Here is a 25,455-nt window from a genome sequence, read left to right on the forward strand (position 1 = left end):
AGCGGTCAGAATTGGAAGTGCAGCCACGCTCATCACAAACTGCTGATCAATGAGGACGCAGGAAAAACAACAGAACACGTTTGTTAATCGTGACGTCAGCAGGTTTAATTTGTCTGCAAATGAAAACGTACTTCACATCCTTTGAAAGAAAGTACAGCACACTTGGCACGCAAACTCAAGCGACCAAAATACAAGATGAGTGCAGGGAAGATGCGGAGACTTTGAAAGCAATTTGCAAGAAGACACATTGACAGTTGACTTTTTCTGTTTTATGGCTCAAGACTGAAATTCTTCACGTTGCCAATCTGTCTCGCAGAAATTCTTCAAATCTGCATGTTGCCAAATTGACCTTGCAATTGCAGAGTTCCTGTGTGCTTTCTTGGCACTTTTTTTGTGGGTTTTCTCTTGACAGATTTCAAGCGAGCAAGTCAAATAAGTCACAGGGGCCAAACGTTGAAAACATTGATGAGTTGCGGCGTTTTCTGGTGAGTCACTAAAACGTTCAAATCCGCATTTCACCACTCGTGGGAAAAAAATCAAATCAAATCACATGGAATTGATGAGTTCAGCCACTTTTCCAGTGTATAAAATAAGTCGATTGTGATAGAAAAAACATTTTTATGCCTCAATTCCACCAATTGAAGCATGAAAGATTGATTTGAAATCCTCAGCATGATTTCGGTGCGTCGCTTGCTGCTTAAATCCGCCCTGGAGGGACAAAACGGATCACAAGCGACTTGATTGTAAATATTTGTTTGTGTTTTTTTTTTTTTTTTGGTGTGCTGCTGAGGTGAAAGCACGTCACCAAACGACCTTTGACCCGTGAGTGCTGACCCCAAGCAACATTTTTGTGTCAACTCAAAATAGGAAAACAAAAAACGTGGGCTGTCATGGAGAAGTCAAAGTCGTGCTGCTGTGTTTGGACGTTCGTTCGCTTACAATGAACACATTGATGACCGCAACAAGTAGAAGAAAGCCACGTGGGAATATTGCACGTGCTCGTCCTGGATGAGGTTCACATGTGAGCGTGTGAGGGGGCTTTCAGGGTCAAACGTACACGCACGCAATCAACTGCGACTTGCTTTCCCCGGCAGACGAGCGACCGAAAGCACGCATCGGAAGCCGTCAGACGGTCCGGTATCATTTCTGGAAAGTTCTCTTGCGGTTCAGCCGAGATGTCGCGCGGGTGCGAGTCGTACGCGCGACATCATCCGCCGCCGGCTCACGCCGCGATGTCGTCGGCAAAGTAGGAGAAACCTTTGAACTCGTCTTGGTTGATCTGCTTGGCCACGTTGTCGTCCAGCGGCGTCAGGACGGGATCTTCTCGCGTGAAGTCCTGGTCAAAGTTGTTCACGTCACGTTTGGTTTTCTGGCAACACAACATGAAATGTGGCGTAAAAATATGAACACTTTTTTTTTTTTTGACGTTAAATATGACGCAAGCGTCGTCGCTGTTGGGCAGAATTCCCAAATCATCATCAACCGATATTAACAAGCTAAAAATATATTGCAATTTATGACTTTGTCATTTCTTAACGTCACCACAGCAGACAAAAGAAGCCTTCAAACGTCGACTCACGCAAACAAAGGCCGTTCTTAAATTCTTTTAAGTCGTGAATAAAACAATGAGCTGAGCAAGCGGCGTCACTGGCACAGATGAATTTGCACGCAAACCGAACCTGCCGCGTTTCCGTCGACACCAAACGCATTCCAGCTCTCCCTTTTTTCCAGCTTCTGCAAATGTGTCTCAGCAAGCTCGGTTATTGTCTCCAAAACGTCCTGACTTTCAATCTTGAGGTGACACAATGCTACACGGCTCCCACACAACCAGTTTCACCAAAGTCCGAGAGCTCCAATAGATTTCTACTTTCAACGCATTCAAGCGGTTTAGAATGCGGGAAAAAAACGGACAACGTGGGGACAAACCAACAATATTCATCGGTGAAGAAACAGGAAATTGACCATATTCGGACATACGGGATTTTCCACCCGGCAGCGCCGAAATGGTACAGCAGACCGTGTAGAAACATTGAAGATAATGTCAATAATGATGCTGCATTAGGAGCACACAACATCAAATATGATATTGAAGGTTACATTAGTCGTGTGTACAACTTCAAAATGTCCTCTAAAAATGGCACCCTTTAATTATGCGGACATTAGATAGATGGTAAATATGCTACATTACATGTAGGCACATTAAATGTGATACATGCATGGCGCATTAAAAAAAAGTACGAGACATAAATCAACAAACGCTCCTTTCACATCTGAACATCGTTGTCTCGTTCTCACAGGATCCATTCGCCACAGCTGTGCGTGTGCGTGTGCGTGCGCGCGTGCGTGTGCGTGTGCGCGTGCGTGCGCGTGTGCGCGTGCACTGACGATGCGAGGTTTGAAGGGCGGTTGTATCTTGCGTCCCTCCAGCAGCGTCCAGTCGATCTCTCGGAAAAAGGGGTGGAGCTTGATGGCGTCCTCCATGCCGTGGGCCGCCACGCAGCCCAGACGCTTGCTGGGACTTTTGGTCATGAACTAAAAACAAACAAAAAAAACAGCAACGGGTCAGCGTGCGCGTGAATGATGTCTCGTCATTTCTTTCGTAAGCAAGTCCAAAAATGTCCCGCGGCGTTCAAAAGTTGGTCATTTCAAATCACCACTCAAATCATTTGCGGCAGCAAAAGAAGCTGATCGGATGTTTGCTCGGACCTCGTTGAGAACGCCGACGGCCTCCTTGCTGAGCCAGACGGGGTAGAGGACGTCGTCGTGCAGGATGGACTCAAAGAGGTCGTCCTCGTTGTCCGCCTCGAACGGAGGCTGCCCCGCCATCATCTCGTACATCAGGACCCCCAGAGCCCACCAGTCCACCGACGGACCGTAGTCCAGCTCCTGCAGGATCTGCCAAGCAAACAAGACAGCGTCAACACGGCAGAGCGGCAGGCAGGACCGGCCACGAGTGCTGGCAAGTCACCAAATACAAATTCGCTCTCCTCACCGATCTCTACTTTAGCTCCAAATGAAAACAAACAAACAGCGGCGCCTTGAGATACAAGTGAGCCGACAGAGCGCACACTTGAAATAGGAGCCTTTTATACTGGCACGAAACTCAATTGGGTTCACTTCAGCAAACAAACGTTTTTTCTTTTAGTGGACGAAAACCAGCTTTCACGCGGCTCCCAAGTTCAAGTTGACTCCAAGACTAAACGTGAAACAAAAACAAATGGCATGCTGGCCGTTGAAAACAATGTTGCTTTTAGATTCACCAGCTAAATGCTAACATGAATAGAAAACGCCATTGGCATGCTAAAGTTAGCATCAGAAGATGCAACATATGCATTACACGCACGTGCTATACTGCCTCCTGGTGGCAGAGTTGGGCACACCACGAGGAGCAGCACGCTGAATTGGATGCAGCATGAAATCACAACGCACAAACTGTTAAATGTTTTACATTCCATCTGATGATGGTCATTTGTAAAGTACAAGACAATACTTTTGCTAATTAAAAAAATAAAAATGGTGTTTTTTGGGTGAAACATGAATTCCATTCATATTAATGGGACAGGATGATTTGAGATACGAGTGTTTTAAGTTGTGAGCACGGTCGTGGAAGGAGCTCAACTCATATCTCAAGGCACCACTGTACAGCATCTGTACTGTGTCTGACTAGAAAATGGCGCCGACGCATGTCAAGTGACCTGACCTCCGGCGCGATGTAGTCGGGCGTCCCGCAGAAGGTGTTGGTGCTGACCCCGTCGAGGACGCCCTCCTTGCACATGCCGAAGTCTGCCAGCTTGCAGTGACCGTCTGCGTCCAGCAGGATGTTGTCCAGCTTCAAGTCCCTGCAGGACACAAACAATCACAATCGCTTCAACATTTCTGCGCGGGAATACGGAACACGTTTCAGATTGTCGGCCCATTTGGGACACGATTACATACTGATGTGATTTTTGGTGTTGTTTTTCAGGCTGATGCCGATACCGATATTGATTATTAGTAGGAGGCCAATAACCGACATTTGGAGCCTAAAAATGAAAATATTGGCATCAACATAAAAAAAAATAATACAAACTCCAATTCGTAACTTTTCTGAAACGTCTTTATGTTTATTGGACAATTTTCATATTAGCAAGACATTGATTTTTTATTTTTGTTATCTTGGATAATAGACATCTTTGTTTTAAAATTGTAACAAACAGTTGAGGGAGCTCCAAGGGTCATTAGTAGGTCTTCAAAAGTTCACTAAAAACTTAAATATCTCAGAATTGTTTTCTGCAGTAAATGAAGTTTTCCAACATTTCAAAATATCTGAAATGTTAAATTTTCACTTATCTTACTTTTAATTTTCAAACAAAAACAGAATGTGCAGAGCGTTCCAAGCACGAGGAGATAAGAGACGACGTGTTGAGAGTCGACGTGTTGAGAGACGACAGAGTCGACGCTGAATGCGGCCGCTCGGCGCTTGATGGTTGATTGCAAGAAAAATGTCAACATTGCTTTCAGCTCGTTCCCAAGTCAAGCGGTCGCCCGGACAAGCCCAAGGCGGGGGCGGCCATTTGCTTATGCAACTCTGCAGCTGTTTTTTGGTTGTCGAATAAAAAGTGGACGAATCCTCCTTAAAAGCTCGAATGTGTTGTCGTTTTCGCTCGGCCACAAGATTTGGATTCCAGCTTGGTGGCAAAGATGAACATTTTCCACATGCTGTTCATATGAAGAAATGCTTCTTTTTTCATTTTTCATTTTTGTTTTTATCAGCCAGCCTTCCCATGAAGCTCAGCCAATCCATTGGAGGCGATTTGTTGCGCAACATTACTTGAATTCATTTGACGCTCTTGGGCGGATCCGTTTCAAAGTCATGCATACTCGAAAGTAGATTTTGCTACAAAAAGAAACAAAAAATACTTTTTTATTTACCCTATCATAGAAAATCACAAGTATACAATGACGTATTAGGGCCACGTATAAATATATATTTTTAGAGGGCGTGGCCAATATTCAGAGAAACGTACTACTCGGATGTTTGTGCCAAGACTTTTCGGTCTGGTTTTCAAATAAGGAGATAGAAATTGCGTTAACCATATGTTTTTCTTGTCGCAAATTTGGTCACAAAATTAGACCACATTTATTTAGGATACGTGCTTCAATTACGGTCGGAATTTGGACAAAATAAACAACAAAAAAAGATTCCTGGAATAGACCAAGATGAGCCTTAAAATGGCCGCTTGAAAGCAAAATGGCAGACCATTTTAGCAGTTGTAAATACTTGAAGGCGAATTTCCATGCACAATCCATGTTAGGGTTTGACCCCATGACCCCCGACAATAACGACAACTGGGACTTTCCACTGGCAGACTATTTCTTTTCTTCTCTGTGAGCGATTGCGTAAAAAACGTGCCTGGTAACGGCGAGTAATTCTCATTTCATCTCAGTGCGGCGAAACGCACAAGCGACGGTGGTCGCCAGCGGCAAGTGCAACAAGACAATAGGAAGGCTTTCTTGGGCATCGGGCATTCAAACCCGGGTCCATAAATGAACACGCCAAGGTGTGTGTGTGTGTGTGTGTGTGTGTCAAAACACACTCGCTACATGAAAGGCGAGAGGGAGTGCGCGAATCAAGTCTTTGTGCGGCTGCAAGAGGCAACAGGCAACTTTTGACGGATGACAAAAAGTCATCAGAAGGCGCTTATTACAAACAACGATGATGTCATGCAATCGCTGGTCGCGATAACATCTCCACACTCGCATGGCGGGAAAAACATTGCCACATCCAAAACATCTCATGTGATGCGGCGCTCATGCCCGCGGGGAGGGTGGGCGGCGGCTGGGGATGAATCGGGGGGGCTGCAGTCGGTAGGTTAACGATTGAAAGGCTAATTGCTAGTTGGGCAAAAATGTAGATGGGTCAACAGTCACGAAATGACGAGCCTGGTGAAGCCAAACGCGTTGTTAGTTTAAGGCAATCAATTGTGAGTAACTGTGTGCGGTGGACCTTTTCCTTTTTCGGGGAAACGCATTTGGCAAAAACCAAGACCAAGAACAGTAGCCTACAGCTCAGACTGACTCCCAAGATGGCAACGGGTTCCCTAATCATGTTGATGGCAACAAACGATTTCTGCTCCGATTCCAAACTTCCGCTTCAAACGAGGGGAGAGTGACAACATCCAAAGATTGAATACGATGCGGGTTCCAGAATTTGAGTCCTAATTCAATTTAGCAGCAAAACGATGAGGAAAAGTTTGACATCGAGTCCGAAAGATACGATAAGGTATCTTTTAGCTCCTCCATCTTTCACTCTTTGAAGAGAACACCTGAAATTTTCCATGACACTCGCGGGTGTGAACATTCCAGGCCTTGGTGGAGGTATCGGCGTCACGCGGAGGTTTACCTGTAGATGACGCCGTGCCGGTGCAGGAACATCAGCGCCGACGTGACCTCGGCGGCGTAGAATCGCGAGCGGGCCTCGTCAAACTTCCTGGAGCGTTGGATTTGGAACATCAGGTCGCCGCCGTTCACGTACTCCATCACGAAGAACAGACGCTCCTCAAAGACAAGAAAAGTCCAATCGTCACGCCGCACGCGCTTCGCAACAAACAGCTCGTCCTCATCGGAGTCCGACAAAGACGGCCACGCTGTGGACTGGTCGCCAGACAATAAGAGGAAAAACAATCGATTGGTCACTAGAAGTTTGGGATTTTTCTTTATAGCAAATGCTTTGTTTTAGTCTGGGTTTTATTTTGTTTTTAAGATATATGGAGCATTTGTCAAATGCAAGATAAAAACAAAAAAGGTCACCAAATATTGCGGCATAAAATAAAGTACAATTGCCAAATTCTGTACGGCTGATCATCAGTAATAGCAAATTAGCTCATGTATGATATTAGTTGACAAAAACAAAAACATTTGCACCATCACTCTAAAAACAGTTGGGTCAAACCAAATGGGTCAAAAAGGGACCAATCCCACCTAAAGTTAAATCATTGAAGCCAAAAAGTTGGTCAAATCACAAAACAACTCAAAAGTTTGGGTTGGTATGTACTGCCCAAAAAAAAAAAAAAAAAAATAATAAAAAATAATTTAAAAAATGGTGCTGTTTTGTATAAAAACAACCCAAACTATATTGTGTTGTTTTGTGCGTTTTCCCGCCATTTGAGCCAACATTTTGGGTGAACTCACGAAGTTGGCTTTTTTTGGGGCCCAATTTAGGTTATTTTTGACCCAACTGTTTCTACAGTGGATAATTAGCATTCATTTGAATTTGTTTTACAAATGGAAAACGTAGTTCCGCTTTTGATTGCTCTCATTATTGATTTGATTTTGTAACTATAATATTGCGCGCGAGCACACGTTGGACTGGTCGCCAGTTATTAGCATGGCACTTGGAGACAAACAATGGACTGGTGGTCAGTTGAGTTGCATAAAAGCCCCAAATTTGAACGACAGGAGACAACAATGATTCGATCCCTCCGCACCCTTCCTGCAACGCACGCGCGCGCGCACGCGCACGCACACACAATGCCGTCGTGCACTCTGCCAAAAGGGACCTTCCTGAATTCCAGCTTTCTTCCTTCATATAGGAAGTGCATGTGTGTGCGTGATGCGATATAAACAGCAGCGTATAAAACGGATCTCTCTTCTCTCCGGGCTATTGTGCGAGCCCGGCAGGAAGTCCAAGCGCGAATGCGCATTTTGTCTCTTGAACAATCGACAGGAGTCGCGACGGCGACGTACCTTCCACAACCGGCACGCCGCACACAAAGTATTTCAATTCCGCCAATAAACATTTTCCGCTGCTTTTCCGCACAAAAGAGGACAAATAATCCCCCCCCCGCCAGAAATGGTCAAAACTGATTTTTTTTCAGCAAAAAGGTGAAAGCGCAAGTGCTGCACTGCAAGCAGGCGGCGGTCCAACGTACTGATTGCATTTGTGTCTAATCAATGAATACATCCAGTCATCTCTCCATTGGATCCGTTTATGGAAAAGTTCATCTTGGATGTTCAAACGTTTTTTGTTGGAAGCGGGTCAAACGGTCCCGTTGGTTGCCATGGCGACTTGATGATGAGCAGCTTACGTAAGAACGGAACATCAGTTTTTTTCCTCTCTCGCTCGCTCGACTTTAAACAGGAAGTGGAAATAGTTTGTTTAAATGTGCTCCCAATTTCCGACCTGAGGCGCCGCCCAATCAAACGCCAATAAACATTTCTCCGAAAGTCAGTGAAAAGCGCACACGCCGACTCGCCAGAGTCGAATTTCAATGAATGTATTTATTTGTACGGTGGACACAGATTATGAATCAATAGCATTGATTTTGAAGTGCTTGTCTATGGGTTCAAAACAATTCAGTTCATGGTCATATCCAGAATATCGCAGTGTCATTTTTTTGGGAACGGAACCGAAAAACGGCACATTTGTCGAGATTACAAAAAACAACAACAAAAGTTGAGGCCGATTTCCGACATCCAATCCATTATGTATTTATTTTTACATTTTGGGCTTTAAGTTCACATCGCGTAGCACAGCTAGCTTGCACACATAAAATATATCGTAAAGTAGCGAAGATGCTAGCAGTTCGCGGCGTAAACTCGGTTTGCTCTTTCACGCTCGGCACAAGTCACAATTTGCCAAACTGGCTGCCTTTCATCAGGAATCCGGTAAACGCGCGAACCTGTTGTTTTGCCCTCAAGCACTTTCAAACCGCAAACAATTTGCCCATTGTAATAATTGCTCCATGGTGATTGGTTGCTTGACATTGTTTAGAAAAGTCTCATTTAAAAAAAAAAAACTCTGCAGTGTGAGCTCATCTTAGACTTGTGCTCTCACGTACGTTAGGAGAAAAGCTCAAGATGTTTGTTTTCGCTCTCGATTTTTACGATTTCAATGATTGAGATTTCCATTTCATTCCCATATCCAAACTTTGACCAATTCAGGACTCTATTGAATGTGAAAAGAAAAATGATTGGCTGTGATCTTCTTCACATCCAACCATCCATCTTCTCTTCATTTAATCTTAAAAGTGAGTGACAGGGTGAAGGGGGCGGGGCTTCCTCTTCGCGTAGTTCAGCATAGCCACTCGTAATGCGCAACGTTCTGTCCCGCCTCCTCCTCTCATTGGCTGGCACCACCTGCCGACACTCATTGTTGGCATGATGAGCCGACGGGAGGCAGAGTCGGCCACGCAATCAACGGTGACCGTGATCGCCACGTGGGTTCGATTCCCGGGGCGGACGCTGCCGGTTACACACGAACGGCGTGCGCTGGTTGACTTTTATACGATTTGTAAGTACCGGCAAATTAAAACAAACAGTTGAAGGCAGCACAAAGCAATGCTGAAGTCTAACCAAACTGGTTTTCAACATTTTTCTTCACTAAATATTATCATTTGTTTAATAACATAAACTCATGATAATGTTATTGTTGTGAGCAAGTACAAATGACACATTTCTCATTCTTACATGTCGCCGTTTCCTAAAGAGGACGTTTTTCTGGACGAACGGTACTTAAAAAAAAAATAATAATTTAAAGTGAAAATGGAGCGTATCGCCACTTCTTTAGGGATCACGACAGCACCCCAAGTTCACATTCTGTCTGCAGTCCCGCTCGGAGTCGCGAGTGGAATGCGGCCGCCGCCGCTGCCGTTGCGTAACCGTATTTACATTTCTGTGCCGTAATTAGGCCGATAAGAAGAAGCAGCGCGATGCCACCGATGATTGCAACGCAGGGAAGAGGAAGAGGAGCAACAATGAAAGAGGAAGAAAGGGGGAGTCGGTGAAAAGAAGAGATAAAGCATCGTGATGTCACAAAATGTCTGCCGTCAGCTAAAAATGTCTTCATCCTAAAATGGTGGATTTTTCAGTGGATAACATTAAATACTTAAAAGGATACTTGGCTCGTTTCACCGTTTTCAGCAGTAAAAACGTCATATTATGAATTGAATTTGTCACTTGCTGCCAACTGCGAATGAGATCGCAGGTGCTCAGGTAACGACCAATCGCGGCTCACCTGTTTTCTGGCTTTGGTCATGTGACATTAGCAAACTGAGCCATGATTGGTTGTTACCCGTTTCCTGAAAGTGGGATTCCAAAAGTATGCAAGCCAATGCAATTGCAGCTGGGTTATTATTATTATTATTATTATTATTTCTTTTTCTTTCTTAAATCCCACGGCCCCGTGGCGGCCCGACGGGTCGCCTCGTGCTTATCAGTGTGCTGAGCAGACGTTATGCAAGACCTCCAAACCAGGAAGTACGTATGTGTGTGCGTGAATGTATAGTGTATACAGTGTGTCTCTGTTTATTGTGATCACATGGTGTTGAGATTGTGCGTGTGCGTGTGCGTGGGTTCACATAATACACACGATAAGTATCAAAAATGTTACATAAGCAGCCAGAATCTCTTTGTCTGAAGACAGTGTGTGTGCGTGTGCGCGCATGATGGCGACTCGCTGTGCATGTGCGAACACGACATGTGACCTCCCAGTCGGTCGGTCGGTCGGTCGGTCGGTCGGTCGGTCGGTCGCCTCGCCAGCGCGCGTGTGTTGTTTGTGTTTGTTGCGCGAGCGACATAACAGGAATCCATGATTTGTGGAGGAGACGCCATCTTGCAGTGTTCCAGAACCTTCCGAGAAAATAAACATCGCGCTCGTTGAAATTTGGGACTTCGGCCAAATTGTCGCAATTGACGTTAACGATGCGACCTTTGCCCTCATTTGGTTTCTCGGTAACTGAAAGTCAAATCTATTGATGGATTTTAGGGGAGGAATTTCCCCACTCAGCAAAAGCTGAAAACAAAACTGGATTGAGAAATGAAACGGGATCAAAAAGAAAAAAGGAAATAAAAAAGACCAGACACAAACAAAATGAAGTGATGACAACGGATGTTTACACGAAACTGGATTGAGAACGCACAACAAAACAAAACAGGATTCAAAATGCACGTTCGGAATCCAAACGTGATCACAGAAGCCATTCCAAAGAAATGGAAGCAAAACAATATCCCGGGGGGGGGGGGGGGGGCGTACAGGAACGCAACTGCATCGAGAATGGTGACATGGAACAAGAACACGTTTGGAAACATCTGGATTCAAACCTCAGATGGATGAAAACAAAAGTGCTTCATCACTTTTTTCATGGACGGCAACTGCAAATTCAAATATTTGATCATTTTGAAATGTTTTTTTGATTCATTCGAGTCCCTCAACTATAATAATAACAACAACAATTAATATTATGATAGTTTCTTTTTATTTGGTTTAGACTTTTTTTTGATAAATTCAGTTTGTTTATTCATTTGGAGTCATTTTTATTTTCGGGGAAAAAAAATCCTTTTCATTTCGTTTTCATGAGGGTCAGTATTCGCTTTATTTTAGTTTTCAGTCAAAACGCGCAAAGTACAATTCCCATAACAAGTGTTGACAATTCTTTTGTCCGCACGGCCTTTCGGTAAAAGCAAAACAAAAAGATCATTTCATATGAAATGATTTGACAAACAAAGAAGATTTTCACAATCGCCGCAGTCCGTTAATTCGTTGGATTTAAAAAGCAGCCTTTTTTATTTGATGTTCCTTTTTGCTGATTTTGGTGACGCGGGGTCACATCGAATGTTGCGTTTTCCGTCCTGACACGAATCGTGATCCAACTTGAAGCTGCGACGCGGACTTGGCGCGGCTCGCACTTGCCGGCTGTGGAGTGACGAGCGCTCGCACCTGCGCCGCGTCTCAGCGCCGCCACGCTCGGATGGAAAAGAAAAGAAGTCGTCTTGACTTCAGCGCGCGTACGTAACGCGCGGATACATTCCGCGGCGGGAACACTTATGCAACACGTGCTGGACAAAACATCCAGCGGCCGTTACGACGCCTTCCAAGTGGCCCCGCTCAATGTATGGACGGACGGACGGACGGACGGACGGACGGACGGCTAAGATGAAAGGCGTGCATTTCTACGGCGTTGCGTGACGCAATAAGAGCGCTTTTCTCGTCCGTATCTTTGATTTGAGAATTCAAGCTTTGGTGAAACTCAGTTCAACAAACAAAAGAGATTTGGCAAATTCTTCAACAACTTTTATCGACTTGACCTCCAAAGTTCACTTTTGCACTGTGAACAATTCCGTTGCGTGAAAGTGATTTTCGCTGTGACGAATCAAGCTGTTAACTCGTCGTTAACTCGTACCAACTCTCGATCCACTGGGATTGATTCATACGCTCAAAAAGAAGCCAATTTTGGTGAAAACTACTTGGGGTCAATTTGAGCCAGCTTTCTGATTTGAAACCCAAAGTTGTCCATTAGGGTTGTTGGTGAAAAGAACCCAATTCTGGTGTAAATAAATACATAAATAAATCATCTGACCGCTACTTGGGTCAATTTGACCCAACGTTGGGCTACAACCTTGAAACTTGGGTCAAAATGACCTTCGTAGCTTGGCGCTCTAATATTTGACCAAGGTTATTTTAGCCATCCCACAGATCTCATGGCGGCCGATGACGACGACGCCCGTGCAGATATTTGTCATTTTGTAGGTGGCCAGTCGGCGCCCCCCGCAGGCAGCGGCGGTGTCTGCACGTGCTGGTGCTCTTACTTTGGTCTGGAAGCAGCAGTGCAGGTGCGTCAGGTAGGGATGCTCGCGGGCCAGCGCCAGGACGCGTTTCTCGGTCAGCGTGCAGTCCACGTCGTCGTCCTGCAGGATGACGTCCTTCTTCAGGACCTTGACGGCGAAAACCTCCTCGCTGGCCTTCAGCTCCGCCAGCATCACCTTAACAGCAAACAGACAGGCGAGTATTCGCGCCAGGACTGGCCACAATGGAGGGCGGGGCTAAGCCTTAACCCCGCCCCCTACAGCGATGAAAACGAAGCATGCCGACCTTTCCGAAGCTTCCTTTTCCCAACACTTTGATGAAAACAAAGTCTCTCAGATCCATCGGTTTGGGCTGGGCGGCGCCACGACCCTCCACCTCGCCGTTTTCCCGTCGCTCACCCGTTACCGCGGCGACGGACGACGAGAGCAATGACAGATCCTGGCCACGGTGGTCAAAGGAGAGAGCTTTGCAGATGTTCTCCTGCTCCTTCGCGTCTGCATATAATATAGATGCATATATTAATGAGGTCATGATGATGATGATGATGATGATGATGATGATGATGGTCCATCCTGGTTGGCGGTCAGCACCTGGGTCACACGGAGACGTAGGGGCCGACCTGGACCGGTCTTCTTGGGTCTGAGGTAAGGCGGGAAGCCGCTCGGGGTCGCGAACCTCAGGGAGCTGCACGAATGCCGTGCGGCACATCGGCAACAATCGGCGACGCAACAAATGCACAAAACACAAACACGATTCTTTCATTCATATATTTCATTATTATTATTTTGAAATAATTTTCTTGCATTTTCATGATTTTTTAAAAAATATTTGCCTAAAATGAATAACATTATTTGTTTGTCGCTGAAATTATTTTATACTTAACTGCAAAAATGTCTTCTCTTAAGAATGCCATATTTAGCTTTTTTTTTTGTTTTGTTTGAGCGGAAATAAATTTTAGTTCTAAATTATTTTCTTTTGTTTATTATTTAAATAATAATACTTTTCAGTTACAGAAAGTGATATTTGTTTCATATTTGTGGAAATTAAGCACAAAAAAAAAGTTTTAGAAAGTTTTTTAACATTTATAGTTTTGCTAACTTAAATATAAGGCAGGATAAATATTTCCCCTTTGAGAATTATTTTCTGATTTGCAGGAATAATTTTTTTGTTGAAACGAATCCCCAAAAAATGTTCGTGCTGTTCTCATTTTCGTTTTTTGAAATTAATTGAATTTAAATCACAAAGCTTTGGATTTTTGGCACGCAGAGTAATAAGTCAATCTTCACATTGCGGACGCAACGCGATTGCTCACAAAGCCGATTGGCCGGCGGAGACGGAGATCGTCGACGCCCACCTGCGGGTGCGCCGACTTTTTGCGCCTCTGCGCGCTGTTGGAGATCTTGTCCGGCGTGACTCCCAGGTCGGAAAGGACTTTGGCGATGGCGCGCGCGTCCACGCCGCAATTTGGCGCCACGTTGCTTTCGCAGCGCCTGTGGACGTTCACCTTACACACTGACACACACGCACACACACGCACACACACACACAACCAGCGTTTGTCCAGCTTCAAAACTACTTCAAGTCCTCGTGAAGTGAAAATGCAGTGAATATTTCTTGTACAGTAAGTTTTAAAGATAAATGTCCTGCTAAGTCAGGCTGGGTATGATTTTAATTTCCTCAATCGATTCGATTTCGATTCACAAAAGTTCCGTTTGATTCGCTTTTTCCCGATTCAATTAGATTCACTTCAGTTCAATCCCATATTAATTATGGAACATCAATTCTTCTTCAATGATAAAAAAAAAAATAATCCAGAAATATTCGATCTTAATAATAAAGTCCATTTTGCCGGGGCAGGAACTGGTCAAATGATTTCGTTTATTCGTGGAAGTGTGATAATTACTTAAGTGGTACACAAACATTGACGTCAGATAAAATATTTTCACAATTCTAATTTAATCATTGTAAATATAAGCTAAAAAGATTCTGAATTGTCTTTTTGTGCAAAAAGTCAGCTCTTAATACTTTTAAATTCACGTGAACAGTAAAAACAACAAAAAAAGTCATTTAAAATGATCTTTTCTTACAAATTGATGGAGGAAAAAGGAGATACTTGAGTCATCGATTTATGGTTGCGTGAATCGATATTGGACTTGAAAAGCAAAATCGATTTGATGTTGATTATTCGATTTTTTTAAACCCAGCATGAAGCCCCTGTGGCGGTAAAATGCGTCTTTTGATAAATAAATCGACACGAGTCACGTCCGAGCGAAGCGCGTCACGCAGCGCCATTTTGTAGCATGTCGGACTTTGCGGGCCTTTTGGGCAATTGCAGTACCTCCAAAGTCACCTTCCACCTGCTCGTGCACGTGCGCCGGTTGCTACCTTTGCATTGCAGGCCTTGCCTGAGCAGACCCCACAGCAGCGATCCGCAGTGGTCGCAGAAGGTGAGAACTTTAAAGTTGTGGATGCGGAACTTGTGCGGCAAGTTGACGCTGAACCGCTGCGAGGCCACCGGCTGAAAGAAAATCAACATGGAGGAGGAGGAGGAGGAGGAGGAGGAGGAAGAGGAGGAGGAAGGGGGCGCTCACCTCCTCCGCTTTGTCGTCCTGCTTCTTCATGGCGGCACATTTGGTGATGATGAGCTCGTGGCAGCGCTTGTGGACCACACACGTGCACACTGCACCGCAACGCAACGCAACGCAACAACGTGTCAACGCGTCAACGCGTGATGCCAGCCGGCGCAGGAGCAATCGTCACGGACATCTTTCCTACCTTGGCACTGGTAGCCCTGCTTGCCCAACACGCCCCTGAAGGCCACACACACGCGCACACACACGCGCACGCACACACACAAAACAAACCAAAGAAAGAAAAAGAGCATTGAGGTCAAAAAGCGCGGCGACTCTTCTCCAATTCATTGCATGAGAAATTGTTCCCTTCTCGTGGCAACATAACGCGATGATTCCTCACATTCAGGATACGAGCAGACTTCAATGCATGCTCCTAACTCAAAACACTTGTATCTCAAATTGTCTTTCCCTATTGAAATACATGGAAACTCATTTAAGCCTCTACAATTCAAATGTTTGTCATGTGTTTTTAATAAGAAAGGCAGCATTTATAAAAAGACAGAAATATGGATACAACAAGCGGAGAAACGAACGATGGTCAAGTGAAGTGTGCGCGTGCGACTGACCATATGAAGTCCCGACAGTGTGAGCAGTAGGTGGGCTGCCGCAGGTAGGTGGCCATGAACTTGTGCCCGTTGACCTGGTGAACCCTGCGGCGGAGGGCGCCCTGCCGCTTCCTGGGACGCATACGCTGGCGAAAGACGCGCTCGTCATTGTCGCTGCTGACCGCCGCCGCCGCCGCTGCGAAATACAGAAATAAACACAAGTCACTCAAGGTAAAAAAAGTGGCCAGCGCGCTGCAGTGCTGACAATTAAAAGCCACGAGATGCCGCAAAAAACTTCCAGTTGGAAATGAAAACTGCACATTGCGCACATGTACACTAGATGGCAGTATATCATTGCAGAGACCAAAATGGACACACGAACCTCAACACCCGAACGTGTTGACTTCCTTTTGAAGGGTTACGTTCATTTATCACAATATAATACAGTGTGTGTGTGTATTCTTGTCTTTCTATTTTCTATTCCACAATGTATTGCTGTTTTTATTTCGTCTTAATGACATCTTGTGGGCACATTTTGTCTAATAGACACAAGCTAACATGAGCACCCAATGATACATTTTGGAGAATACATAACTGAATATTGTTGTATTAGAGCACATTTAGCAACAATGAACACTTTGTCCAGTGTGTGTGTGTGTGTGTGTGTATACGTGTGTAAGCTAATAAGTTGATTGCAGCTCTCAAGTCAACCATGTGATGTGTGGCTAAGCAAACACATTTAAGTAATGACTGCCATTTAAAGCCACGCACGCACGCACGCACGCACGCACGTGACCAAGGTGAAGGAAGAAAAAAAAAATAGCCTGGTAACGATCGAGCTTTTTGTTTGTTTTCCAAGCTTTACTGAGCCGCGGCTCACATTTTACACGAGAACAAATCTCACCGCGCGCCACCAAGCAAAAAGTATGACTACTTGCCTAAAGGTATGCTGAAAATGATGTCGTGAGTGTGAAACGTGGGCTCGTTGAAATGAAGACAAATCTGCTTGACTCGCAGGAAGCGCACGAGTGACAACGCAGGTTTGTTGCACCTTCTGCCACCTGGTGGGAGAACTTGTCATTGTTCTGTCTGTCACTATAAGCCAAGTGCGCTTTACGTTTGCGCATGCGTGAAAATCAAGTTAAAAAAAAAACCCAACTTGCTACCAAACAAGGCCGTCATTTGAATGTCGAACTTGCAAGCATTGTTTGACAAAACGACAGGTGCACTTGGTGCCATTTTTTTAACGGTCCTCAAAGGAGTTTATAGGCCAAAAAGCTGGAAGTGTTTGCTTGTAAACCTTCGTTCACGTCAATTTCCAGACCGAAAAGAAAGATCCGACCCGTCCGTCTCTTAATCGCGTCCCGCTTTTGTGTCCTCGATCCGGTGAAGTGCACACAAAGCACTCAAAAGCTGCACTGCCATTGATCCTAAGCCCAAAGTGATGCAACGCCGCCACCTACTGGCACCTGTTCATCATGACACAGAAGTAAGACCGTCTTCCATGCCGACCGTTGAAAACATACGAGAGCTGTTAAAATAGTTGTTTTCAATTTGAAAAACAATGACTGAACTGGTAACATAGTACAACATTAATCCACCTTTTTTTCTTTATTTTATCACGATACAAATGCAAAGTACAAAATAAACAGCAATCACTGGTTAATAAACTATAATCAGGGGGAAAATGCTTTAGTAATACACTTTATTGTAAAATTAAAATGAATCCGATTCGTCGATTAATCGATTCTAAAAAAAATATTCAAATATTTACGACAGTTGAAATTTCAGCTGACAAATAGAACCCCCCCCCCCCCAAAAAAGCAGGTGTACCTTCAGTGGACGATTCCAAAAGATCAATGATCACGTACACCTTCCCCTCTGGCTCCAGGTCCACCTGCCAAGACACAGTAAGGAGGAAGAAAAGAAACAAGATTAGAATAAAAAATGAAAAGGCCTACAATTGCTTTCAACACCGCAGGCGGAAGGGAGGCGTGCCAGGTGCGCTCATTCCGCACACGCACGTCACGTCTCTGAAAGCACATCAGAAGCTGGGAAATTGGCAGGTCAGCTTCGCCCTCACTTTTGGCCGGGACGTCTCCGAGAACTGCTGGAGGACTTTGAAAAATTCTCCAAAAGCTCTCGACAAAATGGAAACGGAAAGGAAAAAAAGAAAACCATCCGATGGACCTCAAGAGCCACCGTCCTGCCTGATTTGCACGTCTCCCTCCTCCAACACAGGTGAGAAGGATCAGCATCAGCTGTGTTGGTGGAGGGAGACAAGGCAGGTGAGCGGCTCCCGAGGATCAGGCTTCCCTGCCGCTCAACACGCACGACAGTGAAGATGTCAACGTGCGCACGCAGGACAGAAAACAGAGACGAGGTAACCAGGGTGAGAAAGTGGACCGCTTTCGGGAGGCTCCGCCCACTGATTCTTTCTTTCACTTGTCACGCAGCAGATGAAGCCTTCGTTTGCTCTCGAAAGACATTCCCACGTACTCCGCAAGCCACGACATTCCCGCAAGATGCGGATAAAGAAATGTTTTTTTTTTTTTTTTAAACAATTCGCACCATTCCGCTTTGGTTTTTTTTTTCCTCAATGTTTGATCCACTCGAACCTCTTTCATGCAAATCTGGCGCGTGACAGTAAGTTAGGCATCTGTTCCTCCAGTGAAGGCGGGACAATTCAAAACTGACAACCCGACTGATTGTTACAATGCAAGAAAAGTTAGATTTATTGACGTTATGCCGATGACGTCACGGCGGCGCTAAAAAGGTCAACATCCCGAACGCAACGCCTCCCTTCCTGTGAACACGCTCAGACACGCAGGTGCACACACTTCCAAATATAGCGCCGGCTGAGGAAGGAAACACACACACATACACACACACAACTACACACACGGACGCACTATTTAACCCCGTGCCTGCCAAGTTTGTGATGTCACATTTGACCTCGGACCCTTTTGGGGTCATTTTCACATCGCTTGCTTACAACGATAAATACACTTGGAAAATAATTTCTTCTATTCAGCATTTTTTCATGCTGCCTTGGCGTCACATATGTAAATGAGACGTTCGTGTTTTGAGTTACAAGCACGATCACGGAATGAATTCAACTCTTATCTGAAGGGTGGAATCTCGAGGCTGCGCTTTGCGTTTCGGTGCTGGAAGCGGCCAGTCAACATTTGTTTTGCTCGCTGCCTTCCATACTTGTTCCGACGTGATAGATTCTGTGTTTATGCGCGTGTTGCGTTCTGGAGTGTGTCAGCGCCAAGAGGCCGTCCGTGTGCTGTGTGTGTGACCGGCACAAGGTTCTGCCTTGTTTGCACTCCGTCGTCCTTCTCGCTTCTTTCGGCCTTCTTTTCTCTTCTTTTCTCTTCTTTCCTGCTTTTGGCCTCACATTTCGACGCCACGACAACAAGAATCAACACCTTCAATGAAATGTCATTTCTTGCGGTTCATTTGAAAGAGTGAAGAAAACTCGCAGGCAAAAGGTCCAAATTCGTCTCAGTGATGACAGGGCACCAAATTGTGACATCGAGTATCCAACTATCGGTCTATCCATCCCAAAAGAACAGGATATCGCGCAGGTAAAAAGAAAAGTGCTTGTCCATCCGTCGAGGATGGCAACTTCGAATTTCATCCAAAATGGCGGATTTCCTGTTTCATTTGGGGACATGGCGGATTTTGTGTCACTTGGTGAAACCGATGGTGGGCCCGGGTTCATTTTGTTCAAACTTTCCAAGAAGCGTCAAAATGATGATCAAACTTTGAGTTTGGCGTCCTCCAACATCGGATCAAATCAAATCCAGCTGAACAATTTTGTGTCGCTCAACTGCGCTTCCGATTGGGGCTCGATTCCAAAATGGCCGCCTTCCTGTTCACGCATGAGGCCTCGAGACTTATGGTTTCACATGACAGACATCATGTTACCGCTAACAAAAAAACAACAACTGCGTTTTCAGTCATGCTGAGGTTAGTTGAAAATCAATCAATCAATCAATCAATCAATCAATCAATCAATCAGTTATTCTAAGAGTGGCCTGAAAAGTAGAAAATGTGAAGGGTAAACATCCCAACTATTCCAAGCGAGTGGGAGATGATGAATGAGAAAAATGTGTGTGGGCGTCGTCAACTTGTGGTCAACACTACAAAACACGAGCGTACTATACTCATCGCATTGTGTTGTTGTTTGGAGCGTCTCCGTGGCAACCGAGACTTGGCAAATATTTGAGCGCGTACTCTGATGCATCGCTCTCATGCTTGCATATGTTTACCATGTACGACGTTGTACTTCCTGATGTTCCTGAACGTGGATTGGGCTCGAGTGTTTCCTGGAGCGCTCGCCGGCTCTTCTTCTTCCGTCTTTATCGAATGAACACGTTTCGCGTTTCGGTCGGCTTTCATCGCACAAAAAGCAGCCTTTTCGGATTGAGCTCTTTCGTTGGATCTGAGGAGCAGAATTGATTGAGGAACGTCAAAGAACACTCATTGATTCACAAGGTGGCTTCCTTTGTCTGTGTCGCGGATTTAAACGTGGGAGCAAGCGGACCAAATCTCCAGGACTGCTTTTTTAGAAATGACCAAAATGATCGTCAATCGGTTGGCGGTCTTAAACTGAAATGGGAGACTTTCAGTATTCTTGAGACTTTTTGGAGGGTCTTCTAGACGTGCCCACTGCTGTAAATTCCATTTATCTACTTGAAACTGCTTTCGGGGCTTCATTTTCAGATCGATGGATTCTGGAAAGGTCCAAAACCGGCAGAAACGGCCAAGACAGCACATGCTCAGCATCTTTAAGTTCACGTGTCTTGAAGGGCTGGAATTCTAAAATATTCACAAGCCGAGTTCTTCGTATATTGCGGCAAGTCATCAAGATTCGCTCACGAGGCAAACTCAAATATTTCAAAATGGCATCTCGTACTTGCTTTCAATTGCGCAACAATTAGACAAAAATCTCTTGGAAACGCAACGCTCGAAATTGCCAAAATGATTGTAAAACGGTGACTTCAAAAAAAAGGCAGACTTTCGCTGTCTTTTTCGTGGGTCTGCTCGCGATCGACACACTTACAAAAAAGTGAAATCAGCTTTGGTAGCTTAACTTTTAAAAACGGCCACTGAGCCAATTTACATATCATTTGAAGCAATTTAAAGAAGTTCCGCCATCGTGCAGGTTTTCAAAACAAAAGCAAACCCTCAGTCCAGCTTGGACTAAAACAGGAGCCCGAACATTCGCACCTTCCGTCCGCTTGATTTGATCAGTTTTGTTTGAAGCAAGCGCCGCCGGTCGCATTTGCACATTTCTACGTGACAAAGACGGACGAAGCGCGAGAAACGTTGTGGGAAGGCTGCACCTTCTTTTCCCTTCTTTCTTTCTTTCTCTGGGAAGTCCACTGACAGTGAAAACAGGAAGTCCAGCCTGCAACATGCTGCCTTTATTTTTAGACGCAAACACACGCAGGCCGGCCCCACTTCCACAAAGTCCGACCCTCTGCAGCCCCCCCCCCCCCCCCCGCGGGGGAACGGGGTCAAGAGGAGGTCAAGTACGACTTTGAACAAGTAAAGCGTTTGAGTATCACGTGAAGACGCTTTCACCTCAATCAGCAAATAAGTCGAACCTCCGCCGCATCGTACAGAAAACACGTATTGTGTATAGAGTGAGGAGGACGATGATGTTTTCCTATCGGCGGATTTGATCAGGAGTGGCGGCCACATGACTTTGAAAGAACAATCACGGTAGCATGATGAAATGATCACTTGTATAGAATATAATAATATGATGTCTTCATGAAACATAGATTTAGGTATTTAAAGGTGTATTCAAGGATCTTTTGTTGCTACAAGGACTTCTGGATCCCGTCAATCAATCTGCCGTAACCACGGCGCGCGTGAGTGTTTGTAGCGTGTTGCCGCCGAGCTTTGGATTCAGCCATTCATCCTTGCAGCTCCACAGCGTACTTTGAAAATGGCCGTCCATGAAGGGAGGCGAGCTGCAGAGACTGATGAAGATGATGATGAAGATGGGCTCGCACATTCCCGACATTTGACGGGCAGGATGGTCTTCAGCATGCGGACCAACGGACGCACTTTTTGAGAAGATCCTTGAATACACATTTAATGCTTGGACTTTTAGCGTATCAGCAGCCAATATTTGAAAGCAGACCGATCATCTTTTTGTTCTTTCAAAATAAGACATTGTCTGACACGTTGTACACCGAACCCGGGATTGAATTCAAATCAATTTGGTTTCCGCTGTCAATTTGGGGGATGAAAAATGTGTTTGTTTTTTTATGAAAGGGATGGAAATTTTAAAAAGGATTTTAAAATTTGATTTATCGATGATTCGAAAAAGTAATCAACAGATTAATCGATGATCTAAAAATGGCTCCAATTGTGTCCACATCGCACGGCAGTATGCAAACCATCTTTTATAGGATCACGTCACGATACACGTAAAGACAATGACATCGGTAATATCGAGGATAGACAACTGATAAGGAATCAGATTGATAAGCACTATTGAAAACAAGATCAGCGCGTTCTTATCAAATTCCATCCTGATGATGTTGATGATGATGTTGACTGTTAATGACAAGGTACAGGACAGGAAGGCCAATGAAACGCCGCGCATTAGGAGGTCACGTGACAGACACGGAAGCCATTAAGCCCACGTGAGCAGCTCACGCGCCTCTCGCCAAATCAACCCAACGGAGAAAATGGAAAGCAGCCAACGAGCTCTTCTTACCCACTCCTCGAAGCGTCTGCTTCCGCCTTGCAGGAGGTCGTCGAAGCGAATGATGCAGTTGGCCACGAAGTCGTCGTAGCCGATGGGCGCGTCGTGGAAGACGGCCAGCTCGATGGCGCGCCCGTCTCGCACCTCCGCGCTGAAGTCGTCGTTCCACGCCGGGCTGTTGGTGCGCGGGCGCGTGCACGTCTGGCCCACGCGAGACTCGTCCACGTTGAGCGCCGCGTACGTGTCCAGCAGGAAGCCCCTGGAGCTCTTGGCCGAGGGGCCGACCGCGTGACGCAGGGACCACGCCGTGGGCTTCAGGTCCAGCGCCTCGCAGATCCGGATGCGCAGCTGCCCGTTGAACACCACCATGGCCGGGAGGGGGGCGCCGCGAGCGGGTCCGGACCCCGAGTCCGCAATCACCGCAACGCTTACACGAGCCTCGTGGGCTGCAAAGTGCATCCGTAATCTCCTGAACCCAAAAACAAAAACAAAAAAATGATCAACTCCCCACACGGGCAATGTTTGTGTGGGGTGGGAGGGGAGGGGAGGGGGGTGGGAGGGGAGGGGAGGGGAGAGGGGGGGGGGAGCTCCGGCGTGTCTGACAGCCGCAGCAGAGGCTGGGAAGGAGGGGAGGGGACGAGAGGAGGGGCGGGGATCCACGCGGTAGGTCGCCTCCAGCCGCAGCTCGTCCACGGTTGTTGATTTTCCTCGTCGACAGGAAACACGTCAGCTGTGCGGCGAAGACGCGCAGCCGCCAGGGGGGTCCGCGGAGACAAGACAAGTGCTCACCTGCACGGTGCGCACACTGGACACTTCATTAGGGACACGCCATCGAAAGAGTGTGCGACTGGAAGAAGGCAATGACACCTTGAGATACGGTATGACGCTTGTAACTCAAAACACTCCAATCGTCTTGAAATGAATGGAAATGGCAAACGAAAAACAATTCTCAATGTGTTTTTAAATAAATTCACAACTTTACAATGTTGTACTTTATTCAAACATACAATCGAAATAATTCAACCGTTTTTGTACCATTTCTTGCTTGGACATTGTGTTGCTCCTTCTGGTTTTCACGCCTTGGCCACCTGGGGGCAGCATAACAAAGACATACTTTACATATCCGCAGCGGATCCCTGCGAATAACGGGAGGGTAGCCCAATGCTCATGATACTCACCATGGGGAGAAAACAACAACTATCGGGCCCAAGACAGACTTTGACACCTGGGACTTAATGCGTGATGGTTTTCGTACCACGAAGTGAAATTGGTTCACATGTGCTGAATTCCAACACCATCGATCATGTGAGCATATCCATCGAAAACCTGTTCTCGTTTTTGCGACGAGTTGACTTTGTGACGCGCTGCCAGATGTTGTCGCATCAACACGAGCGTGTGACTCGCCAAATGCCACATTGAAGAAGAACCGCGCGACCTTGACAAAAATCACCCAACACACAAACTCTCGGCCTCCCCAGTCAGACGTTCAGTGATCTCATGGTTTCATTTTCGACACGCTCCTGCCTCGTGGAAATAAAAGAAGAAGAAATGCGGACGGAGGCCACGCACGCACAATGAGGCCTCCTCACAATTGAGCATTAATGAGCTGATGTGATTTCTGATCACAAACACGAGCTCCGGTTCCGACAAAGACAAAATGACTGGATTTCAAATGTTGTTGACTTTGCACTACCGCCCCCTACTGGAAAAAAAAGCATGGATGTACTGTACTGAAATCTGGACGTCAACCTCATCAAGATGACGTCACGTTTGAATAAAGCCACAGTTCATTATAATTGAACCATATTCATACATTGTATGCCTCTGGCGTTACACATTTTGAAATCCTTCAGGCTTGGCTGTTTCAGCACATATAAAAACAGGTCAAGTCAAGTCATCTTTATGGAATAATAATTATAATATTAATAATAATAATAATAATATGTAACAAGTGCCTTTATCCTTAAAGTATTTTGAGGCATTGTATTAAGACTCTGCTTTATATTGCAAAGTTAAAAACAAAAACATGATCCTTGTGATCTGACAGCTAAAAATGGAATATTGTCTGGTATCTTGTACTGACAGTCTTAGAACAGCAGAGGGCGTCTTTTCCTAGCAGTTGATGTATATTTTTATCCACCAACAAGCCAAAGAACTTTGATTTAAATTCATTCAAGGTCACTTCATGTTTATTACCGTTACAATAAAAAGACAGAATCAACATGAACATGAACTTAATTCTGCAGCGTTATTATGAAAAATAGAGCAAAAAGAAGAAGAAAAAAAATCAATGTCATTTTATATATTGAACATTTGCTTTCACAATAGAATCTCCTTATCTCATAACAACCGAGTTCGTCCAAGTCTGCTTTGAAAACATGAACCCTAAGCAAGCAGGAAGTTTGGAATCTTGCCGTCGTGTCCCAAAACAGCACATTGGGGTGTTTTTGAAACCTTGCAGAAGATTCAAAGAAAACAGTCAGACAGCTCGGGCGGTTGAAGTTGAGCATCGGGTTCAAAAGTTCCTCAATACTTCTATCGCCGCAAATGAAAAAGCGGGAAAGATGAAATGCTGGATTCAAAACTCAGTGAAAGGATTTCATCGCTTTGGAAGTGCTGCGATCGTCCAACTTTGATTTCCTGTCGACTTCCTGGTCAATTTCATCCATGTTTATGTTATTTCTCAATGAATGTTACCCGTTTCAAAATACACTTGATGTTGTTTCATTTGTGTGATCGCACAAACCTTGTCATTTGAATCGCAATTTCATTCCATTTACACCGTTACAAAGTTATATCACGTATTTATTTTGACATCAATTTCGCTATTCAAAATGAGTAACTTTCCCACAGCCGACATGCGACGACTGCATGGATCAGAACAACAAGCATTTGGAATGACATTTCCCTTGAACGCTTTGAGGTCGGAACTGATACGATCCATATCGGATGCTTGCGACTTCCTACCTTCCTCGAATG

At 45.3% G+C, this 25,455-nt stretch overlaps 1 protein-coding gene across 1 annotated transcript; it reads right to left on the reverse strand.

The window, feature by feature from the left end:
• Positions 1-69: 69 nt before the first annotated feature.
• Positions 70-23,776, reverse strand: LOC147163383 (protein kinase C epsilon type-like). Its single transcript, XM_086092470.1, has 16 exons — positions 23,512-23,776; positions 22,489-22,945; positions 17,574-17,637; positions 15,762-15,936; positions 15,338-15,372; positions 15,154-15,242; positions 14,948-15,080; positions 13,917-14,074; positions 13,153-13,246; positions 12,848-13,056; positions 12,565-12,738; positions 6,383-6,537; positions 3,701-3,839; positions 2,707-2,895; positions 2,386-2,532; positions 70-1,369 (listed from the first exon to the last, which is right to left on the reverse strand). The coding sequence occupies exons 2-16, from the start codon at positions 22,933-22,935 to the stop codon at positions 1,223-1,225; spliced, it is 2,355 nt and encodes a 784-aa protein (XP_085948596.1). The 5' UTR covers positions 22,936-22,945; positions 23,512-23,776; the 3' UTR covers positions 70-1,222.
• Between the last annotated feature and the right edge of the window lie 1,679 nt (positions 23,777-25,455).

This window comes from Leptonotus elevatus, chromosome 13, assembly GCF_054856555.1.
Source record: "Leptonotus elevatus isolate MCC_2025b chromosome 13, RoL_Lele_1.0, whole genome shotgun sequence".
Lineage (NCBI taxonomy): Eukaryota > Metazoa > Chordata > Actinopteri > Syngnathiformes > Syngnathidae > Leptonotus > Leptonotus elevatus.